This window comes from Pipistrellus hanaki, assembly GCF_964339955.1.
Source record: "Pipistrellus hanaki genome assembly, chromosome: X".
Classification (NCBI taxonomy): domain Eukaryota; kingdom Metazoa; phylum Chordata; class Mammalia; order Chiroptera; family Vespertilionidae; genus Pipistrellus; species Pipistrellus hanaki.
Window position 1 is genome coordinate 10,243,520 of NC_140524.1, and position 22,056 is coordinate 10,265,575.

The window sequence follows — 22,056 nt, forward strand, 5'->3', positions numbered from 1 at the left end:
TGTTTCTCCCAGACAGCTCGGTCCTTCATTGTCTGACGCCCCTTTTCTTTACAGCCTGTGCTTCACATATTGTGTCTGGTTTGGAGGTTCTTTCAAGGAAGTGGCAGGGCCAGGGCAGTCCCTGTTACTCCACCGGTGTGAACAGTCTGCCACTGAGAGCTGGGGGCACATTGTGAGCTGGAGGGAGAGAGGTATGTCGATGGGGATACTGCTGGTGGTCATGACAACAGTGAAGCATCTCACCGGACAGCGTGCAGCTGCTGTAGTGGCTACAGGGAGGGTGTCTTTTTTTTTAAATCAGATTTTCTTTTTAAATTTTTATTTATTTCAGAGAGGAAGGGAGAGGAAGAAATAGAAACTACTATGATGAGAAAGAATCATTGATTGGCTGCTGCCTCCTGCAGGCCCCACACTGGGGACCGAGCCTGCAACCGGGGCATGTGCCCTTGGTGGGAATCGAACCCAAAACCCTTCGGTCCATAGGCTGATGCTCTATCCACTGAGCCAAACCAGCTAGGGCAGGGATGGTCACTTTCTCTTTACCTTTTTTTTTTTTTTTTTAAAGAAATTCTTTTTTTTTTTTAATCATTCTTAAGACCTTATTGATGCATAGATGAGAATTTAGCTCTTTGACACCACTATCTACTGTGCTCTCCTCACCCTTTTCCCCAAATGATTTTGTTCAATTCTTGGGGTTTCTTTTTTCCGCCTGAGGTTAAAAATCACCTCATTGGCTTAGTTTCTGCAATTTCACAATGGTGATTTTAAAAATAGGTACATTTTTGTTGATTTTAGAGAGGAAGGGAGAGAACTAGAAACATTGATGATGCATCATCAGCTGCCTCCTGCACTCCCCCCACTTGGGATTGAGCCCGCAACCCAGGCATGTGCCCTGACTGGGAATCAAACCATGATCTCCTGGTTCTTAGGCCAACACTTGTGGCAAGCTGGCACAGCCATGGCATACTCAACCCCAGGGCGCCTTATGTGCCGCACCAGCTCAGCCAGATTCGGTGGGGGTGGTGAAGGATTGAGAAAAGACAGACAAGAGAATGAAAGCTGGGTCTCAGTGGGACGCTGTTTCCCTGATAGGGACCCAGCAGCACTGTGGACTACAAGCCGTGTCTTATTTTATTTATTTTTTATTTTTTAAATTTATTTTAAAAAAAATATATTTTATTGATTTTTTACAGAGAGGAAGGGAGAGAGCTAGAGTTAGAAACTTCAATGAGAGAGAAACATCGACCAGCTGCCTCTTGCACACCCCCTACTGGGGATGTGCCTGCAACCAAGGTACCACATGCCCTTGACCGGAATCGAACCCGGGACCTTTCAGTCTGCAGTCCAACGCTCTATCCACTGAGCCAAACCGGTTTCGGCTTGTCTTTATTTTATTTTATTATTTTTTAAATATATTTTATTGATTTTTTACAGAGAGGAGGAGAGAGGGATAGAGAGCTAGAAACGTCGATGAGAGAGAAACATTGACCAGCTGCCTTTTGCACACCCCTTACTGGGGATGTGCCCACAATTAATGTACATGCCCTTAACCAGAATCAAACCTGGGACCCTTCAGTCTGCAGGCCAACGCTCTATCCACTGAGCCAAACCGGCCAGGGCTAAAATCGGGACTTTTTAAAAACGCCACGGGATGCAGGACAAATTGTTAAAAATCGGGACTGTCCTGCCAAAAGCGGGACGTCTGGTCACGTTACTCTTGAAGGCAGAGCCACCAGCACTTGCTGAAGAGCTGGGCATGGCCCTGGATCTCCTTAAATCCCCAGGAATGGTGCAGTGCGTTACCCTTCTCCCACAAAGGCATCCTGCAGCCCCCCACCTGCTCCCCGTGCTCCCCACCTGCTCCTCGTGCTCCCCGCCCACCCACCTGCGCCGAGAGAAGAACCACACGGACTCCATTTTCCCAATGTTTAATTAGGAAAAAAAAATGTACATGAACAAAGGAAAACTCATGCAACAAAAGAGGAGAGGGTGGGGGTTCCGGGACCTCGAGATGGGGCCAGATTCCTCCAAAGAGGCAAAAACACAAAGGAGTAAGGCACTGCCGCCTCGGCCCCTCGGGGCGGGCGCAGAACTGGGCAGCTGAGGATGAGGGTCCAAGGCAAGTGAGACAACACTGAGGAGGTTTGGCAGTAGGGCCGGGAGAAAGTTCTGGAGCCCCAGGCCCAGGTCAGGCCCCGGAACGTCTAGTTACAGCTCTCGGGGGCTTGGAGAGGACGGGGCCCCGTGAGGATGCGCAGTCCAAGTCCCGAGAGGTTTGGAGAGGGACGCTGTGGTCCGGCTGCGGGGCCCCCTTGGCACAGCCACAGTCCGAGGGCAGCTTAGGGTGCATCACCCCAAGCGCTGCTGGTGCCGAGGCCATGGCAAGGGCGAGATGCCAAGGCTGATGGTGTCACAGGGTCGGGACAACTCAAGGAAGAGAATGAGGTTGGCAACATCCCGGGGGGGGGGGGGGGGTATTTACAGGTGGAGGCGGTGAGGCGGAGATAAATTAAATAAATAGGTGGTTGGGGGTATAAATAGTAAGGGGGGCAGGGGCTGTCACACACCTGGGCACAAGGGCAGGAGGCTGGGGGTATTGCTGCTGCTGGGGTGGGGGGCTAGGTCCTGTCACCCCCTCCCCGCCTGCAGGGCCCAAAGCAAGGCACTAATGAAGGGGGTTCGGGGGCACCTTGGCCCGGTGACCTGGCCTGTGCCACCCAATCCCGGGCTCAGCCCTGAGCCCCAGGCGTGAGCCCCCCCCCTCGACAGGACGACGACCCAGGACCGGGAAGCCCCCTCCTCACCGGCTCCACCACCCTTAGCTGTTGCTGGACATGAGGCTGATGATCTGCTCCAGCTTCTGGCGCAGTTTATGCTTCCGACAGGAGGCGTCTCTGTCCAGGGCGGTGAGCACCTGCGGGAGGGAGGCCGGAGCTGGGTTCCATGTGGGAGGCGGGTTGATCCCGGGCAAAGCCTTGAGCTCTTCCCTCCCTCCTCACCTCTTCCCTCCCTCCTCACCTCTCCCCTGCCCCCTGCCTTAGCCCGTCCCTCCTTACCTCTCTCCTGCCCCCTGCCTTAGCCCATCCCTCCTCACCTCTCCTCTCCCCCCTGCCTCAGCACGTCCCTCCTCACCTCTCCCCTCCCCCCTGCCTTAGCCCATCCCTCCTCACCTCTCCTCTCCCCCCTGCCTCAGCACGTCCCTCCTCACCTGTGGCCCTAGACCCGTGGGAAAGGCTCCAATCTCTCACCTCTGAGCACACCCTCATCTCCCCCACCCCAGATCCACCTCAGCTGGGTTGTATCCCTCCTCCTCTCTCTCCACAGCCAGAATGCGGCCCTCCCACAAGTGGTCTGGACTTATGGTTCCCGGTCTCCCTTTCTCATCCCCTCTTAATTCATTCCCGCCCCCCCCCCCCCAAAAAAAACCTCTCTTGTTCAGGTCTCCATGATCTTGTCACCGAAGCCAGCCAACATGCTCAGGCCCTCGCTCCTTGACTATCAGCAGCACCTGACAGCTGAGCGCTCGCTCCTCCCTCACCCTCCTCCATGGGGGGCCGGGTTCCTCAGACATGTTCCAGGATCATCTCTGTACTGTTGGGGTCCGTCCCACCCGCTGGCCACCCCCCCTTCTGTCTCCGCTGCCTACTCCCTTTCTCCTCTGCCACCTCTGAGTGTCCCAGGCCCCGGAGCTCAGTGTTTGGGTCGCCTCGCCCTCTGCACCCAATCCTGGCCACCCTGGCTGAGCTCATCCAGGCCCAGCCTTCAGGGCCATGCCCTGGCTCACAAATCCGGATCTTCAGCCAAGAATACATCCTGAGGTCCACACCTCCATGTCCCTTGCCTCCTGCCACCTCCAGTCACAAATCCCACAAGCCCTAGACAGGGCTGTCCATGCCCACCTTCTGGCCCCACCCCCCTCAGCCTGTCCCTCCCAATGCCCCGGCCCTCACCAGAATTTGCCCAACCAGAACTTTGTACTCTAGCCGGTGGCTTCTCTTCTGGGTCCTTTAAATCCCAGCATCAAGGGGGGTGTCATGTGTGCTGGGTCTAGGGGCCTGCTTGGGGGAATGATCATGAGCAATCTAACAGATGAGCTCCTGCCTGGCCGGTGTGGCTCAGTGGTTGAGCATCAATCTATGAACCAGGAAGTCCTAGGTTCGATTCCTGGTCAGGGCACATGCCTGGGTTGCGAGCTCCATCCCCAATGTGGGGAGTGCAGGAGGCAGCCCATCAATGATTCTCTCTCATCTTTGAAGTTTCTATTTCTCCCTTTCCCTTCCTCTCTGAAATCAATAATGATATATATATATATATATATATATATATATATATATATATATATGCCTAATCAACCGTTACGGCAGAATGAGTGGTCTCAGTGACGCATACTGAGCAGGCAGTCAGGTGAGTGGTTAGGGGTGGGCAGGCTGGTGAGCAGTTAGGGGTGAGCGGGCAAATAGGCAGGCAGGCTAGCAGTTAGGGTGAGTGGTCCCAGATTACAAAAGGGCACAGGCTGGGATGATGAACCCCCTACCCTGCAAGAATTTTATGCACTGGGCCTCTAGTATTAAAACATAAATAAAAGATGGGCTGCGTATCCCTTCTGTCCCCTCCACGTCCTAGTGGCACTCCTCGACTCCCACCAAGCCTCTGTCGCCCTGGGGGCAGCACACACCTCCTGGTGGTACTTGGTGACATAGAAGTAGAGCTCGCTGAGTGCGCTTAGGACACTGAAGTCGCTGGCATGGAGGCGGGACTGCTCCACGAGGTAGGCGTCCATGTCCTGGTCACTGATGGATGCCATCTTTGCAATGTCCCGGTAGTACCTGTTGGGACCCTGAGGTCACACACGCGGGCAGGTGGCACAAACGCCAAAGGCCCCGCCCTGGCTGCCAGGCCAGCCTCTGGGCCTTTTCCCTGTAGTTGGCCCACCTCAGAGAAGCTCCCCTGGACTGCTCGGTCCCACCTCCCCACAACCCGGGGCCCCAGGGCAGGGCCCACCTCTCCACCCAGCTCTTGTAGTTGGGGATGTCCTTGGCGTAGAGCAGCTTGTTGGAGGGCGAGTCCTTGCCCAGGCGGTGCTCGGACGTGGAGCAGGAATCCATGAAGGTCTGGGCCACCACCGACAGGCAGGCGTCCGTGATGCTGCTCTTGTGGATGTCGAACACGAACTGCGGATTCTTGATCACGTTCACCCAGAAGCGCAGGGGCAGGCTGCGTGGACGGACACATCCGCAGCTCCATCGTCTCCCAGAAGCACCCTCCCAATGCCTTTCCACTCTAACCCTAACCCTAACCCTAACCCCAACCCTAACCCTAACCCTTCCCCTTTCCCTTCACGGTTCCTGGCTGGCCAGCCTACGTCTTGCCCAGAGCAGCAAGAGCGACCCATTTAGGGTTAACAGCCTTTTCTTTAAGTTTCTCCCAGAGACATAAAGAGTTACCACACGGGGCCCGGCAGGCTTGGCTCAGTGGCTGAGCATCAACCTATGAACCTGGAGGTAATGGTTTGAATCCAGGTCAGGGCACATGCCCAGGTTGCGGGTTCGATCCCCAGTAGGGGGAGTGCAGGAGGTGGCTGATCAGTGATTCTCTCTCATCGTTGATGTTTATATCTCGATCTCCCTCTCCCTTCCTCTCTGAAATCAATAAAAATATATATATTTTTTAAATATTTTTTTTATTGCCCTAACTGGTTTGGCTCAGTGGATAGAGCGTTGGCCTGCAGACTCAAAGATTCCCAGGTTTGATTCCGGTCAAGGGCATGTACCTTGGTTGTGGGCACATCCCCAGTGCGGGAGGTGTAGGAGACAGCTGATCAATGTTTCTAACTCTCTATCCCTCTCTCTTCCTCTTTGTAAAAAATCAATAAAATATTTTAAAAAATATATAGGTATATATTTTAATTGATTTTAGAGAGGGAAGGAGAGGGAAAGAGATATAGAAACATCCATGAGAGAATCATGGATTGGCTGCGTCCTGCATGCCCCCTACTGGGGATTGAGCCCGCACCCTGGGCATGTGCCCTTGACTGGAATCAAACCCGGAACACTTCAGTCCGAAAGCCGATGCTCTATCCACTGAGCCAAACCGGCTAGGGCTAAAAATATATTTCTTTAAAAAAGAGCTACCCCATGGGCTGAGCTAGCAGCATCTCTGCCCCAGGCACGGCCCCGAGGGCTGAGAGCCACTGCTGGGTACTGGCCCCACCACCCCAGCCACATGCCCTACAGCGCCCACCTCCGAATTGCGCTCACTCGCCCTCTTTGCTTGCTGCCACCTTGGATGCTGGTCCTCTCCTGCCTGGACAACCACTCCAGCTCCCATCGGTTGCCCAGGCTGAGTCTTGGCAAAGCCAGCAGCCTCTTCAGACCACCCACCCCTAGAGGGGCCAGCAGCAGGAGGGAACGGGGCAGTACCAGTTGCTCTTCCAGGTGTGGCGCACGTCAGGGTCGCTGATCTGGCGCTGGTCGGCCTGCTCGTCGAGGAAGTCGAACATGTACTTGATGGCCAGGGGCAGGGCCGAGCCCCGGTGCGCCGTGCTGAACACCGTCTCAAAGAGGTCGTCCACAAACTTCTGCAGCGTGCCCTGCAGGGGGCCAGCAAACATAGGGCCATGAGGGAGGCCGGTCGGGGTGTCCCCACAGCGGGATAGAGGGGGACGGAGGCTTGGCAGTGAGCAGGGTGGCACGGGGCAGGCCCGCACCTTGGTGGCCAGCAGCCGCGTCAGGTAGATCTCGGAGACCATCTTGCTGCCACGGTCCCCCTCGCGGTGGTCTGCGTGGTCGTGGTTCTTCACCAGGTGCCACAGCTTGGTGCCCGTCTCCTGGTCAGGCGTGATCATGGGTGCCCGCGAGCGGAGGCTGTCGGGGCTGCTGGCTGTGCGAAGCAGGCTCTCTGGGGCAGAGGACCAGTCGGCCCCTTAGGCATCGGGGCCCCACCAGCCACTGCTGGGCACGCTTGTCCCTCTGTGTCATGGGGGCCCAGCAGGCTGAGGGGACCCGTATGCTCTTGCTGGTCCACCCACTACTAAGCTCTAAGGAATGGCAGACCTTCCAATGCCAAGGCCCAGGGAAGCCACCAGAGCCAAGCTGGCTGCTCCGACAGGGGCTCCCTGTGACCTCGGTCACAGCCTCACAGGACACAGGGAGGCCACCACACAGGACACCTACCGTAGCGGCTGAGGGAGCGGGTAAAGGTGAAGGAGTTGGCCATGTTATAGGCGGACACTTGTTTGGGCACCAGTGCCACCAAGGAACCATCTGTCACCTGGAGACCCCAGAGAGAAAGGGGGCAGTGCAGGCAGCCGAGGAGCCTGGGGGCCCAGGTCACCCCCTGGCCAGACCCTGCGGGGTGTACAGAATGGCTCCCGAGGCTCCCCGACGGGGGAGGGAGCAGGGACCCTGCTCCTGTGTCACCAGGGCAGGCCCACAGCTCCCAGGGGGTCCTGGGGGTGGGCGGGGTCCCGGCCCCTCACCTGGTAGTGGGCCAGTGAGTTGACCCTCTTCCAGTCACACTCGATCTTGGTGGTGACGTCCTCATCCTGGAGGATGATGCGGGCCATGCGGCCCTGGCGCCACTCTGCGGGCCACAGAAAGCCCGTGAGATCCTGCCTGGTGTCCCCGGAGACCCCGGAGGACAGGGTCCAGGGAGGGAGGAGAGGGGAGGCCTCACCCAGGTCCATGTCCTCGGCCTTGGGGCGCTGGGAGTAGGGGATGCCCTTGTACACGGCGTCCAGCAGCTTGTCTTTGGCCTGGGTGATGCTGTCGCAGTTGAGAACCTTCACGGGGACCTGGGCGCTGCCCTCGCTCTCTGGGCACACACAGTACAGGGTCTGCGGGCGAGGAGACGTGCAGGGCCGGTCCTGGGCCAGCCCCCTCCCCCCCCACCCTGGCCACAACCAGAGCCCCTCCCACCGGGCCCCCACTCACCAGCGTCTTGTAGTCAATCTGCTGCCGAATGAGCTTATCCTCGCTCAGGGAGTAGCGCGCCTCGCCCGTGATGGCGTCGATGGGGCCCTTCTCCATCTGCTGCTTGATGGCGCAGTAGAGCAGGAAGAGGGGTTCCCCTGCGCACTCCTGCAGGGACAGCGGGCATGTGGCTGCCTGTCCCGTGGCCAGCTGCCTCCCCGCCCCCCCTGCCCACAGCCCCCCTGCCCGGCGCACCTTCAGAAACTTATGCAGCAGGAACGTGAACCAGTTGGTCAGCATCTTCTCGGCCACCGACTCCGTCCTAGGGCGCAAAGGTTACTGGGGCCCTGGCCGGGCAGGGGGTGGGGCGGCTTGGGGGGGCAGGCTGGCGGAGGACGGGGCTGGGGTCGGGTCGTACCTGCGCAGCAACAGCTTCGGATGGTTCTTGCTCTCCAGGTTCTTCTCGATGAGGTCCGCCAGCAGCTGCTTGAGCAGCCCCGTGGCGTAGTCGAGGCGGCTCTGCAGGGCCACCATGGTGAGCGAGGCCACGGTGCCACGGTCCCGCATGGAGAAGCTGCTCTGGGCCTCCAGCGTGTGGATGAAGGTGAGCACGAAGGCACGGCTGTGCAGGAGCTGCCCGAACAGGCGCAGGGCCTTCTCGACGTTAGGGGGCGTCTGTGAGGGACAGGGGGGGCGTCAGATGGTGGTGCGGCAGCCCTGGGGGTGGCAGGGCGCGGGCAGGCCGGGCGGGGGCTCACGTCCAGCTCCTTGAGCACCGGGTGGGCCTCGATGCCCGGGAAGAGCACGCGCACGGCGTAGGTGCGGTAGTCCAGGAACGGGATCTGCACCACGTCCATGTGGTTTGTCAGCTCATTGATGTCCGTCTGCAGCTCGGCGAAGGCTGGGCGGGGCCGGGAGGCAGAGTGAGCAGACCAAGAGGAGGCCGGGACCCCGCACCCCCGCCCCGCCCCGCACCCCCGCTGCAGGCACCTTCCTTGCATTCCAGAGCCACGCGGGACTCCAGGTTGTCCATCTGGAGCTGGAGCCGCTTGAGCGTGCGGTCCGCGTCCTGGGTCTTGCGCTTGTAGGCGACCAGCACGGCGGTGATGGCCAGCAGCAGGAGCCCGCCCCCGGCCGCCAGCCCCACCATGGCCGGCAGGGTGAGCGCCCGCTCGGCGGTGATGTGCAGGGTGCCCAGCCAGAACTCCAGGCCGCCCACCAGCACCTGGGGAAGAGGCTCACCATGAGCTGGCCCCCGCGCCCGCCCCCACAGGCCCCCGGCGGCCTTCCCACGCCCTACCCACCATGACAGGCTGCCGGCCCGTCTGGCTGGGGGAGTCACACAGAAGCTGCGTGTCCGAGACGGTGAGCGCACATGGCTGGCCCCCGATCAGCACGGTGTAGTTGAGGCGGGAGCTGCCCGCTGCCGCAGGGATCAGGTTCTTGCCCTGTGTGTGGAGGGCACAGTCAGCCAGGGATCCCCCTAGCCCCTGCTCCGCCCCCCCTCCCCCAGCCCCTGCGCCCCACCAGCACCTTCAACACCACGTGGGAGCCAGGTTTGACATCCAGGACGCCGGAGGGCCCAAGCGGCTCGAAGCTGGGGTCAGGGTAGTAGGTGAAGGAGGACCGGTTGAGGGAGCGGGCTGTCTGCACGTGGTCCAGCAGGAAGCCAAACTCATCAGGGTGCTCGCCCTGGGCCCGTGGCTGGGGCCGCCCCGGGAAGATGCCAGGGGCCTTGCACAGCATGGCGGTGTCGTTGATAACCTGGCACGTCTGTGTGGACAAAGGCAGGCAGTCCAGCACACGAGACCAGGCATGGCAGGGGCGGGGGCGGGGCGAGGGCAGCTGGCACTCACATTGGTGGTCTCGATGCCTCGGTACTTGGCCCGGACCCGGGGCTCCTGGACTGTCAGCAGGTGGGTCCCGCTGACAGTGATGGCAGTGCTTCCGCTGGGGACAGGGAGGAGGGGCCTCAGCCTCTGTCCCCCAGTGCCCCCAGCCCAGCCTGGGAGAGCTATGAAGGCTGCAGTGGAGCCTGGGACCTCGCACACCTCAGGTCGCTGGGTGGGTGCCAGGTGCTCTGTCAGGAGGACCCTGCCCCCTCTGCCAACAAGGGCTCAGGTTTTTGTGTTTTTTTGTTTGTTTGTTTTTTAAATATATTTTATTGATTTTTTACAGAGAGGAAGGGAGAGAGATAGTTAGAAACATCGATGAGAAAGAGACATCAATTAGCTGCCTCCTGCACTCCCCCTACTGGAGATGTGCCCGCAACCAAGGTACATGCCCTTGACCGGAATCGAACCTGGGACCCTTCAGTCCGCAGACCGACGCTCTATCCACTGAGCCAAACCGGTTTCGGCAGGGCTCAGGTTTACTATAGTTTTATTATTGATTTCAGAGAGGAGGAAGAGGGAGAAAGAGAAACATTAATGATGAGAGGGAATCATTGATTGGCTGCCTCCTGCGTGTCCTTTACTGGGGACCAAGCCCACAATCCAGACATGTGCTCTGACTGGGAATCAAACTGTGACCTCCTGGTTCATAGGTCGATGCCCAACCACTGAGCAACACCGGCCGGGCTAAGGGCTCCAGCTTAGAGGAGGTGTAATCTGATGTCCAAGGGCCCAGGGTCTTACTTGATTATACTCCAGGTGGGCTCCAGGCGAGTGACGGTAGGGTCCTGGGTGTAGGTGTAAAGAACTCCGGGGCTGGAGATGTTGGCACGGTCGATGGCCAGGGTGATGGGGGCCTGGCTGGGGCCCAGGGTGGAAACGGGCGAGATACACACAATTGCTTCGGCATCCCTCCTACATGGCAAGTGGAGAGCTTTGAGCAGGTGGCCCGGGGCCCTCGCCGGGCAGCCAGATGCCCATCCCAAGACCGGCAGGGCCCTACCCACCTCACAAACTGGCACTCGCCATCCCTCACGATCACCGTGACAGTGCTGCCGGCGTCCAGAGAACTTCCCGAGATGGTGAGCCTTGTGCCCCCGGAGGCCGGGCCCCGGATGGGCTGCACGCGGTCGAATGTTGGGGTCTGTGGGAGAAGCGACCCTGAGGGGAGGGAGGGGGCAGCCCAGTGCGGGTCCTGCGCCCTCAGAAGGGGTGGGTGGCTGAGGCCGGTGTGGCTCGGTGGATAGAGCGTTGGTCTGTGGACTGAAGGGTCCCAGGTTTGATTCCAGTCAAGGGCATGTACCTTGATTGCGGGCACATCCCCGGTGGGGGAGGGGGGTGCAGGAGGCAGCTGGTCGATGTTTCTCTCTCATCTGTGTTTCTAACTCTCTATCCCTCTCCCTTCCTCTTTGTAAAAAAATAAAATATTTTTTTATAAAAAGAAAAAAGGAAAAAAAAGAAGGGGTGGGTGCGGGAAGGGCGGGGCGGATCACGCACCACAAAGCTGTAGAGCTGCTCGGATTGCGTGCGGAAGTCAGCATAACAGTCGCCTACACACAGCTCCACGGGCCCCGGCGGCGGGCTGGGCACCAGCGACTCCTCCATCTCACACACGATCCTAGGGGCCAGGGGACAGCCAAGGTCAGGGCCAGCCTCGGAGCAGCAGCCTGGGCCCCCGCGCAGCCGCACTCACCTCTCGGCGCTGATGTACTCAGCGGGGATGGAGTTGCAACGCACGCCGGCCACCCGGAGGCCCACCTCCCGGTAGGTGAGGCCCAGGTTCTCTCCCTCGATGGTGACTCGTGTGCCCCCCTCCTTGGGCCCCATGAGCGGGTGGATCTGAGGAGCAGGACAGAGGGTGAGAGGGCGGAGCCAGACCGCTGGGTGCCTCGGATGCGGGAGGGGCGGGGGCTCACCTGGGTGATGCGGGGGTGGCTACAGCGCGTGCCCTTCTGGCTCGGGTGCATCCAGTTGGTTTTGGGCGCTGGGCAGTGGGCACGCAGCTGGCACCTGTGCTCCGAGACGCACCAGCCACAGCTGAAGCGGGGGTCGGCCTTGAGGCAGAGGCCGCAGCTGGGGCGCTGTGCCCAGCATTTATACAGGATAGCTGCGGACACAGGGGGCGCTGCTGGGGGAGGCCGTGGGGAGCCAGGGCCACTAAAGGTCCCCGTTAGACCTGGCCCCCGCTCGTGCCAACTCTGCCCCAGGAGGCAAGCACCTCCGCCCCCTCTTTTTTTTTTTTTTTTTTTTAAATACATTTTTATTGATTTCAGAGAGGAAGGGAGAGGGAGAGAGATAGAAACATCAATGATGAGAGAGAAGCATTGATCGGTTGCCTCCTGCACACCCCCCACTGGGGATCAAGCCCGAAACCCGGGTATGTGCCCTGGACCGGGAATCGAACCGTGACCTCCTGGTTCATAGGTCGACGCTCAACCACTGAGCCACGCTGGCCAGGAACCTCTGCCCCATCTTGCCCCTCACCTCGGAAGGTGGCAGGCTTGTCAATAGGGAAGTCTCCATCCCAGACCACAGAGAAGTCCAGCTCGATGTCACCATACTCGTCACCTTCGTAGGAGTACTGGGGGAGAGGGACCACGACCCCTCAGAAGGTGTCCTGAGCTGGGCACAGGCCAGGGAGATGGGGTGCACAGGCCGGGGGAGTGGGGCACAGGTGAGGGTGCGGGGCACAGGCGGGGGCAGGGGTGTGGGGCCGCACCGAGGCGTTCTGGCACTGCACGCTGCTGCTGTTGAACCGCACGGCGGGCACGCGCTGCTGCCGGCCCTGGACCCGCACCACGCACTCGTAGTTCTTCTGGCCCGACTGCGGCTGCGGCAGGTTCTTGGCCCGCAGGGTGAGGGGCTGCATGACGCCCACCGGGATCAGGAGGTCCCCGCTGGGCAGGATCTCAGGGCAGCCCTTGGGGAGGAGGGAGAGCACCCGTCAGCCACGCACCAGCTGCTGCCATCCTGGCCCAGCGGGGCGCCGGTTCCGCATTGAGATTCAAAGGAACCAAAGGAGAATCAAAGGCAGAGAAGCCAGAGGCCAGCCCCCCCCCCACACCCCCTTTCCCCCCACGGCACCCGCCTCACCTCGGGGCTGTAGACCCTTCCCTCCTGGAAGGAGCACTCGTGGGGGTGGCTGGTACACACGTGGCGGTACTTACACCAGTGGCAGGGGTAGGGGCTGCCAACGCAGGACATGCACCTGGGGGGCGGGGGGGAGAAAGGCATCAGAAACAACACAGAAGGCCAGGCTGCCCCCTCGCCACCCCTCCCGGGGGACAAAGGGGAAACAAAGGAAGAAGGCGCCAGGGCCCATGTGAGGCCTGCACGGTGACATGGGGGCAGAGGTCAGCAAGGCCGCTACTCACGACTGATGGACGCTGCAGTTGTAGAAGACAAAGTCGGTCCCGGCGAAACGCACGCCCGTCTCCTTGGAGAGCAGCTGCAGCCGCACAGTGCGCGTGGCCCCTGCAGCAAGGCCAAGGGCAGCCGTGAGGCAGCCGGGGACGGAGAGCGCCCCCTCCCGAGCAGCCCAGCCACTGACCGTGCCCCCTGGTGAGAGCCCGGAGCTCCTGGAGAGAGGGCGAGGGGCAGCGCAGCTCCCCGGAGGGCAGCAGGACGGCCTCGTTCTCCGCCGCCTCCTCGAAGGCACAGCTCACGCCCGCGCTGAGGTCTGGCACGTTGTGCATGGTCACGGTCAGCTGCGGGAGGCAGGGGGCTCAGCGGGAGGCATCCCTCAGCACACGCCTGCCCCCGCGCCCTGCTTGCAAGCCACCCCACTCACCTGCACCCCGGGCGAGGTCACGGACACGTTGTTGGGCCGGACCCGCACCTGGACACACTTGCTCAGCTCCTCCGCAAAGCCGTGCGGGGCCGAGGCGCCTGGGCAGGCCCCTTCTCGGCAGCATCTGCGTGGGGTCAGCCAGAGCCCATCCCGCATCTGCCCGGGAGGGTCTGTCCAAGGCTCACTGGGAGCCTGGGGGGAGGGGGACAGCGGGCCCAGCCCACAGCGCCTTGGCCCACGGGGTGGAGGGTCTGCTTGCCAGCTGGAGACTGCGGGAGGGGAGGGAGGGGGAGGCCGCAAGGGCCGGGCTGGGAGGCGTGAGCATGCGGGCGAGGGCAGGTGCCGCCCTCCCTAGCCGACAGGCCTGGTGGCTCCTCCTGGGAGCAGTGTCCCTGAGCCATTGTCACCTCCCGGCCCGCCTGGTCTCTCACCTGTGCTGCAGCACGCACCAGCCGCAGTGCGGGTCCCTGGAGCCCAGGCAGGCCGCGCAGCTCGAGTATTGCTCGCAGGTCTCCACCGGGAGCTGGCTCACCTGGGGACAGCCTCGTCAGCACCCGCCCCGCCGCCCCGCAGCCGCCCGCCGCCACCGCCTCGGGCCCACCTGCTTCTCACTCAGGAGGTAGATGTGCCGGTGGTCGGGGCTGAAGAGCAGGTCCCGGAGTATGGGGCTGCCGTCCACCACGGGCACCGTCTCGTACAGGTGGGCGTCCTGGGAGCCATCAACTCGGACCTGGGGCCACAAGACCAGGGAAGAGGGACGACAGGCGACTTCCCAAGTTGTGGCTGAGCCGAAGCCAGGGCCTGGCTCAGCACTTGAACTTCCCCTGACCCCGCGGTCCCCAGGGGCTGGGGACGGAGGGCTCAAAGGCTGGCAGCCCCTGGAGGTCCTCCGAGGTGACTCAGCCAGCCAGAAAGCACTCCCAGGAGATAGAGACAGAGATATTGGTGTCCAGGGCTGGGTTGCAGGGCTGACCTCCAGAGGGGAAGAGGTTTTCAGGGTGATGACAATGTCTTGGAATGAGACGGTGGTGAGGGGTGGTTAGGGTTGCACAACTCTGCGAACTTACTAAAAGCCCTGGAATGTATGCTGTAAGCAGGGGAAGCGTATGGGGTGGGAATTATACCCTAAGGGAGCGGGCTCGGCCCGAGACCTCAGCCACCCACACCTCCCCCGCCCCTCTGGGGATAGCTCTGCCATCGCCTGGCAAACAGGATGAGGAGCGGAAGCCGCCCTGACTCCTGTCCCTTGAGGACACGCCAGAGGTCCCAGGGACCCGTCTCCCCATGTCCCACCAGCCCGGGTCCCGGATCAGCAGCAACCGAGGCCCCACTGCACAGGAACGGACAGGAGGGCAAAGCCGGTTATGTCCGCATCCATTTGACTAAGGATCTAGCAACGATGGCGAACCACGGCCATCTGCTCTCCTGCAGGGACGCCCCGAGACAGGTCTGGTCTCTGTTCCCACAGCCATAGCAATCGAACCCGGGACCCAAAGCCAGCATGGGTGCTGGGAGGGGTGGATGGCCGTGGGGGCTGTTCCTGGGGCCCAGCCTGGGAAGTCCCCCTTCCCCTACGGCAGGGGTCTTCAAACTACGGCCCGCGGGCCACATGCGGCCCGCAGAGGAGTCTGATCCGGCCCGCCAGGTTTTTTGGGCAGTGAGCGCAGCCGAGGTGTTACAGTAGGAATTAGTAGTTCATATAGTCCGGCCCTCCAGCTCTCTGAGGGACCGTGATCTGGCCCCCACTTTAAAAAGTTTGAGGACCCCTGCCCTACGGGCTGTGTACTGTCCGGGCTCTCACAGGGCTCTTCTGCACATTCTTGTCCCTACCCCTCATGCCATGTCTCAGTCTGCCCCCACATGTACATGCCAAGGGGGCCAGGGCGTACCTTCTTCAGACTGCCACTGCGCGTGCCAATGAAGACCACGGAGTGCTGGTGGTAGGTGTAGGCGGCCACACTCGCCATGCCGTCAGTGCTGTCCGCCAGCAGGGGAAGCCCCTCGATCACGTGCAGGCCACCCAGCGGCTGGTTCAGCACCAGCCCGCAGAAGTTCCCATTTATCTGCATGGGCTGGGAAGATAGCGGGAATGCGTGTGAGAGTCGAAGCTTGGGGGGAGAGGGGGGCCAGCAATTGGACAGAGGCCACGAGACCCCACATTAGGGGAGGAAGCAGGATCTGCAAGTTGTTCCCCACCAGCTAAGACCAGGCCCTTGCCCTGGACCCCATGGGAAATTGGGGACTGAGGAGGCAGATGCAGGAAGGAGATGGCGGAGGGAGGTGGAGGGAGTGGGTGCGGGAGCGGGAAAGGAGAGCGAGGCCTGGGCCTGCAAGTGGTTGAGCATCGCCCTAGGAACCAGGAGGTCATGGTTCAATTCCGGGTTAGGACATATACCCGGATTTCAGGCTTGATCTCCAGGGTAGGGTATATAGGAGGCAGCCAATCAATAATTCTCTCTCATCATTGATGTTTCTGTCTCTCTCTCTCCCTCTCCCTTCCTGTCTGAAATCAATAAAAATGGCAGGCCGAAACCGGTTTGGCTCAGTGGATAGAGCGCTGGCCTACGGACTGAAGGGTCCCGGGTTCGATTCTGGTCAAGGGCATGTACCTTGGTTGCGGGCACATCCCCAATGGGGGGTGTGCAGGAGGCAGCTGATCGATGTTTCTCTCTCATGGATGTTTCTAACTCTCTATCCCTCTCTCTTCCTCTCTGTAAAAAAATCAATAATATATATATATATTTTTAAAAATGACAGATGTTCGCTAACTCATTGAGGGACACTCGGGAGATGGAACAAGAAGCAGCAAACTGGGGATGGATGGAGGGGCAGGAAGAGGGAGAGAGAGAGGCATGATCCACAAACAGAGAGTGGCTGCCAAGAGAGCTGGTGAGAAGGCAGGCAAGGGGAGGAGGAGGAGCAGCAGCAGACGCAGGGAGAGGATGAGAAGGGACAAGCGTCCCTGAGCGGGAGAAGTGGAGGTGCCAGGGCTGAAGCCCGCTGCGCTCACGGTGTTGATGCAGGGCAGTTCCTTGTTGAGCAGCCAGGGCAGGGCCAGCGTGCCCTCCCCCCGATAGCACGACTGGATGCGGCGCCGGATGTGAGCGTTGATGGTGCTCAGGGTGAAGAGGCAGAGCACGGTCTGCCGGGGCGGGCTGGCCCGGTTCTTCTGGCCCTGGGAGAAGATGGTGAACAGGACGTCCTCATCAGCGGGCACGCCCAGGGCCTGGGCCAGCAGCAGGCCGGGCTTGGCCAGGTGCGCGCTCTGCACCAGGCGGTACTCCACGCCGCGCCAGGAGCAGCCGATGGGGAACTCCACGTAGGAGTAGAACTCCGAGTCCCCGGCGCACATGCGCACGATCTTGGACGTGAAGAACTTCTCGCCCGCCGTGTCCAGCAGCGTCTGCTGCGTGTCCAGCTGCAGCGTCAGGAAGTACACGAAGGAGGCGCTTACGAAGCCGTAGATGTAATAGATGTCAAAGGCAGGGTACAGGGACAGGGTGTCGGAGGGGATCTTGATCTGCGAGGAGACAAACTCATCCTGGTACACCTGGAGGGCGGGGCGAGGAGAAGGCAGGGGTGAGACCTGGCTCTGTCACCTACCTCCCAAACTTGGGCCTCTCAGCCCCCCAACATGGTTCCCCCAGACCAGCCCCATCCTGGGCCTCAGCCCAGCCTCCTGTCTTTTTTATTTATTATTATTTTTACAGAGAGGGAGAGGGATAAAAAGTTAGAAGCATCGATGAGAGAGAAACATCGATCAGCTGCCTCCTACACACCCCCACTGGGATGTGCCCACAACCAAGGTAAGTGCCCTTGACCGGAATCAAACCCGGGACCCTTCAGTCCGCAGGCCATCGCTCTATCCACTGAGCCACACCGGTTACGGCCCATCCTCCTGTCTTTAGGAGCTTGTCCCCTCTAGGACCTGGGCTCTCCTGGAGGTGGAGCCAGGACAGAGTGCAGGCGGGAGGGACCCAGGTGCTGGCTCTCCAGGGGCTGGAGGAGAGGCGAGGGGAGGAGGGGGAACGGACAGGCAGGCTCACCCACCAGACTGAACATGTCGGCGCTGTCCTCGTCGCTGATGAGCTTGCGGGAGCTCAGGGTGGGGAAGTACTCCGACTTGCCGTCCACGGCGGTGCCCACGAACAGCTTGCTGGGCCCCTGACCCTGCTCCACGATGACCCCGGCCATGGAGTCGGGCTCCTGGGCCCCCGACAGGTAGTGCTCCTTGCGGTGGTGGGGCTCGCCCAGCTTGAAAAGGTCGTCCAGGCGCAGGAACTGGCAGATGCCTTGCCAGATGCTGCCGCAGGCCACCAAGCGGCGGGCCGCGTAGTCTATGAGCAGCAGCTTGTTCACATTGTCCACGGGCGCCAGGCGGTGGGTGCACACGCGCATACTGGGGGGCGGGTAGCAGCGAGCGTTGTCCTCGACGGGGCCCGTGACGTGGGCCCGCAGCTCTGTCAAGTTGGGGGCCAGCTTGAAGACCCGGTTCACTGCCCCCACAAACACCTCCCCGGTCACCCGGTGCACAGCCAGGTGGGTGAGGGTGGTGTCTGTCACTGAGAAGGCGGTGAAGGGCCTGCTGCCACCCAGGGCCCCCCCCATGGCAAGGAGGAGCAGCGGGAGGAGGCACACAGTGGGCATGGCCGGCGGCTGCGCTCCCGGGAAGAGCCTGAGGAGAGATGGGGAGTGCCCAGTGAGAGGCCCCTGGCCCAGGCTGCAAACTCTCTCTCTGCCCCGGGACCCCCAGCAGGGTGAGCTCCGTGCCACAGTGGGTGCGAGTCACTCGTTCACCCACCACCATGCCGGAGCCGGAGCCCCAGATGGTGACCTCGGCTGGGAGAGAGAGGAGGGGCCTCCAGCAGGGCGAGGGAGTGAGCAGTGAGCGCAGGCAGGCTTGGGGGCCATCAATCATCCCCCACCCCCCCAACCCCCCCAGCCCTGGAAAGGAGCCAGGAGGCCTCGCCTCAACTGGGCCACACCCAAGGGGGCAGCAGAGCCAGATGCTGGGAGAGGCATCCTGGAATGAGCCCCGGACACCAGATCCCAGAGCCGAGGGCTGGCCGCACACAAGAGCCACAGTCGGCAAACCCCAGGCCACAGAGACGCCCCACGCCCAAGTTGGGAGAAGGGGGAAGGCGGGGAGAGAACAATCACCAGCGGGGGAGGGGAGGGAGTGGGGGGGGGACACCACTCCAGAGTGGCATTGCCACCAGGGGCCTCAGGACAGAGGTTTGGGGCATCAAGGCCTAAGACTGGACCCTGTGCCACCACCACACTCCTACTGCTGGCCCCAGCTGCCTCCTCAGCCCGAGGGCCTCCCTCGGCCGGCTGTCCAGGAGCCTGCTGTCTGGCCTACCGATCCAACACAAAGCCAAGTCTCGCCTGCTCTCCCCCCCGCCCCCCACTCCCCAACCAGGCACCACCGAGACAGACATAAGTCAGGCTCTGCTCAGGCACAGCCAGATGGCCCGGGCAGCCCTGTGCGGCTCTCCGTCCAGATCCAGAGGTTGGCTGAAGGAGGAGAGGTGCCAGGGGGGGCCCACGGAACCCTACTGAAAGGGGATCACAGTCCTCAAATAGAGTCTTTGGGGAAATGGGGTCCGGGCTGTAAGGACAGCACCCAGCTTGCCTGAGTCTTCACCCCCCAGGCCACACCCAGCTCTCCTGCCACATCCAGGTGGCAGACAGCACGGCAGTGTCCTAGAAGCCACCGGGGCAGCCACCAAGGCAGGGCTTAGCGCTGCCCTCTCAGTGCCCAAGCCCAAGGGAGACGCCAGGTACCCAGCTTCAGGGAGGGGGAGGGCCGGGGGTGTGTGTGTGTGCCAGGAGCCAAACCAGGGAGGTGCAGAAGAGAGAACAGAAAAAAAAAAAATGCATTTGCTAGAACAAGGAGCAGGCCCAGCTGGAAACGGCAAAGTTTCAGCTCAGCCCGATCACCTTTCAGGGGCTCTTTTGTCAGATCGGCATCCGAGACCCCGAACGCAACAGCCAGAGAAGAAAGAAAGGCGAGAGGGAAGCGAGGCCGCAGCGCACCCTCACCTCCTCCGCACCCCGCGGGGACACAAGCAGAGGAAGGGGGGCCGGGACAGGTCAGGGGGAAGACCTGGGGAGGCAGGATTTGTATCCCAAGCACCCCATGCCAACTTCCACCTGTAACTGGGAGCCTGGGGCGTCGCACGCACGCACACCCCTCCGCTACAGCCCAGGCGGCGGAGCCCGAGGAGGAGACCGCCCCTCGCAGGGACATGGCTCCAGCGCCCCTTCCCCAGTGCTCCCAGTGCCCGCGATGCCCCCACCGTGGTGTTCGCCAGGCTCGCCCTGCCCCCACCAGGGGCACCGCTCGCCCGACCCACGGGGACCCTAGTGGATGGAGGCGCCACAGCAGTCCTCGGAGAGGCCGCTCCTCCGCCACAAAGGGTCCCGGTTGGGTAGGGGGGCTGGGCTCGGCGTGGAGGTCCCTGCCGGAGCGGGGCATGGGGGATCCGTCAGGCCTGCGCCCGAGGAGCAGGAGGGAAGGTGGGGCCCCACCCCCGCAAGGCCCACGGAACCCTCGGGCTGCCCGAACCCCAGAACAGGCTGCCCCCCGCGGGCGGCGGGGGATGGCGGCCACCTACCTGCCCCTCCGCCGCCGCCTCTGGCTCCGGGTGGCCGCCCACCAGCCACGTGGACGCGTCCCCGAGCCCCACACCGGCTCCGATGGCGCGCCCCCGCCGCCGCCCTCTGCCCGGGTCCCGACCACCGAACCCGCCGCCGCCGCCCACACACTGGGCAGGCCCCCGGCCGTCGGGGCCTTTTAAACCCGGACCGTACCACCGCGCTGGGCGGGGGCGCCCGCGGAGGGCCGGGCGGCGGGGCGCAGGGGCCGGGGCCGCTCCTCTCCGGGGTCTGGGGGGAGGCTCAGCGCACAGCCCGGGCCTCGGCAGCCGCAGGGATCCCCGCCCGACGAGCTGACCCCCCCACACTCGCACAATGGCCGCGTCCGCAGCGCGCGCCTCTCCCCCCCTCCCCACCCGCTGCCTCGGGCAACCCTGGGACCCGCTCGCGCCCACGCCACACCCCCTCGGGCCCGGGGCTGCGCACGGCGGACTCGGGGGCGCGCCGGCCCCGCCCCGCCCCGCCCCGGCGCCCAGACGCACCGGGGTCACCTGCTGCCTCACCTGCTCCCTGACCCCTCAGGTGCACCCTGGCTTAGGACACGCTCCCCGCAACGGTCCATAACCTGGAGGGCCCGGGACTAATAATGTGCAAAAGGCCAGCACAAGGACTCGAGAGCTGTCACCTTTTATACTTGGCCCCTTCCCCAGCCAGAGACGGGACACACACACACACACACACACACACACACACACGACACACGACACACTGGGGATTTCATTCCCTTACGCCCCCCCCCCCCTTTTTTTAAAAAAAACAGATTTGAGGTATAATTCATCTATCATGTAAGTCACACATTAAAAATGTGACGATCTCCTGGTCAAAGGTTGAGATTTCTCTCTTCCAACATGGCTCAAGACAAGTCTCCAAAGACAATGAATGGTACATGAAGCCACACTGAATCCACAGGAGATCAATTGAAAATTCGCATCAAAGCCCCAAGGGCGTGGCTCAGTGGTTGAGCGTGGACCTATGAACCAGGAGATCACTGTTCTATTGCCAGTCACAGTTCTATTCCCAGTCAAGGCACATGCCCGGGTTGTGGGCTGGATCCCCAGTGTGGGGAGTCCAGGAGGCAGCCTACCAGTGGTTCTCTCTCTCTCTCTCTCTCTCTCTCTCTCTCTCTCTCTCTCTCTCTCTCTCTCTCTCTCCTCCCTCCCCTCCCTTCCTCTCTGAAAAATATATATATAATCCTCATCAAAGCATTCAACCAAAAACCTTACCCAGCTTGCTTTAGAAATCAACACTGAAGAGTCTAGAATCCAGATTTGGTTTTAGAATCGAGCTAGGCACCGAATCCAGAGAAGATCACAACCTGAGGAGGACTTAGAAGCAAGACTCAAAGGACAGCAGAGCTGAAACCAGTTTGGCTCAGTGGATAAAGTGTCGGCCTGCGGACTGAAAGGTCCCGGGTTTGATCCCAATCAAGGGAATGTACCTTGGTTTCAGGCACATCCCTAGTAGGGGGTGTGCTGGAAGCAGCTGGTTGATGTTTCTAACTCTCTTTCCCTCTCTCTTCCTCTCAATAAAAAAATCAATAAAAGCCGAAACCGGTTTGGCTCAATGGATAGAGCGTTGGCTTGGGGACTGAAGGGACCCAGGTTCGATTCCAGTCAAGGGCATGTACCTTGGTTGCGGGCATATCCCCAGTAGGGGGTGTGCAAGAGGCAGCTGATCGATGACTCTTTCTCATCGATGTTTCTAACTCTCTATCTCTCTCCCTTCCTCTCTGTACAAAATCAATAAAATATATTTTTTAAATCAATAAAATATATATTTTTAAAGAGACTCAGAGGAGAGAAGG

At 61.1% G+C, this 22,056-nt stretch overlaps 1 protein-coding gene across 1 annotated transcript; it reads right to left on the reverse strand.

The window, feature by feature from the left end:
- Window positions 1-1,912: 1,912 nt before the first annotated feature.
- PLXNA3 (plexin A3) lies at window positions 1,913-20,485 on the reverse strand. Its single transcript, XM_084870995.1, has 33 exons — window positions 20,213-20,485; window positions 17,643-18,267; window positions 16,603-17,142; window positions 15,482-15,664; window positions 14,194-14,322; window positions 14,024-14,124; window positions 13,593-13,716; window positions 13,353-13,509; window positions 13,177-13,276; window positions 12,896-13,010; window positions 12,522-12,722; window positions 12,287-12,383; window positions 11,719-11,909; window positions 11,496-11,641; window positions 11,300-11,420; window positions 10,810-10,946; window positions 10,547-10,717; window positions 9,767-9,860; window positions 9,444-9,683; window positions 9,215-9,358; window positions 8,901-9,135; window positions 8,669-8,811; window positions 8,329-8,585; window positions 8,166-8,232; window positions 7,932-8,078; window positions 7,675-7,834; window positions 7,478-7,581; window positions 7,173-7,269; window positions 6,707-6,897; window positions 6,420-6,589; window positions 5,002-5,214; window positions 4,676-4,826; window positions 1,913-2,914 (listed from the first exon to the last, which is right to left on the reverse strand). Exons 2-33 carry the CDS (start codon window positions 18,237-18,239, stop codon window positions 2,819-2,821), a joined length of 5,619 nt encoding a protein of 1,872 aa, XP_084727121.1. The 5' UTR covers window positions 18,240-18,267; window positions 20,213-20,485; the 3' UTR covers window positions 1,913-2,818.
- Between the last annotated feature and the right edge of the window lie 1,571 nt (window positions 20,486-22,056).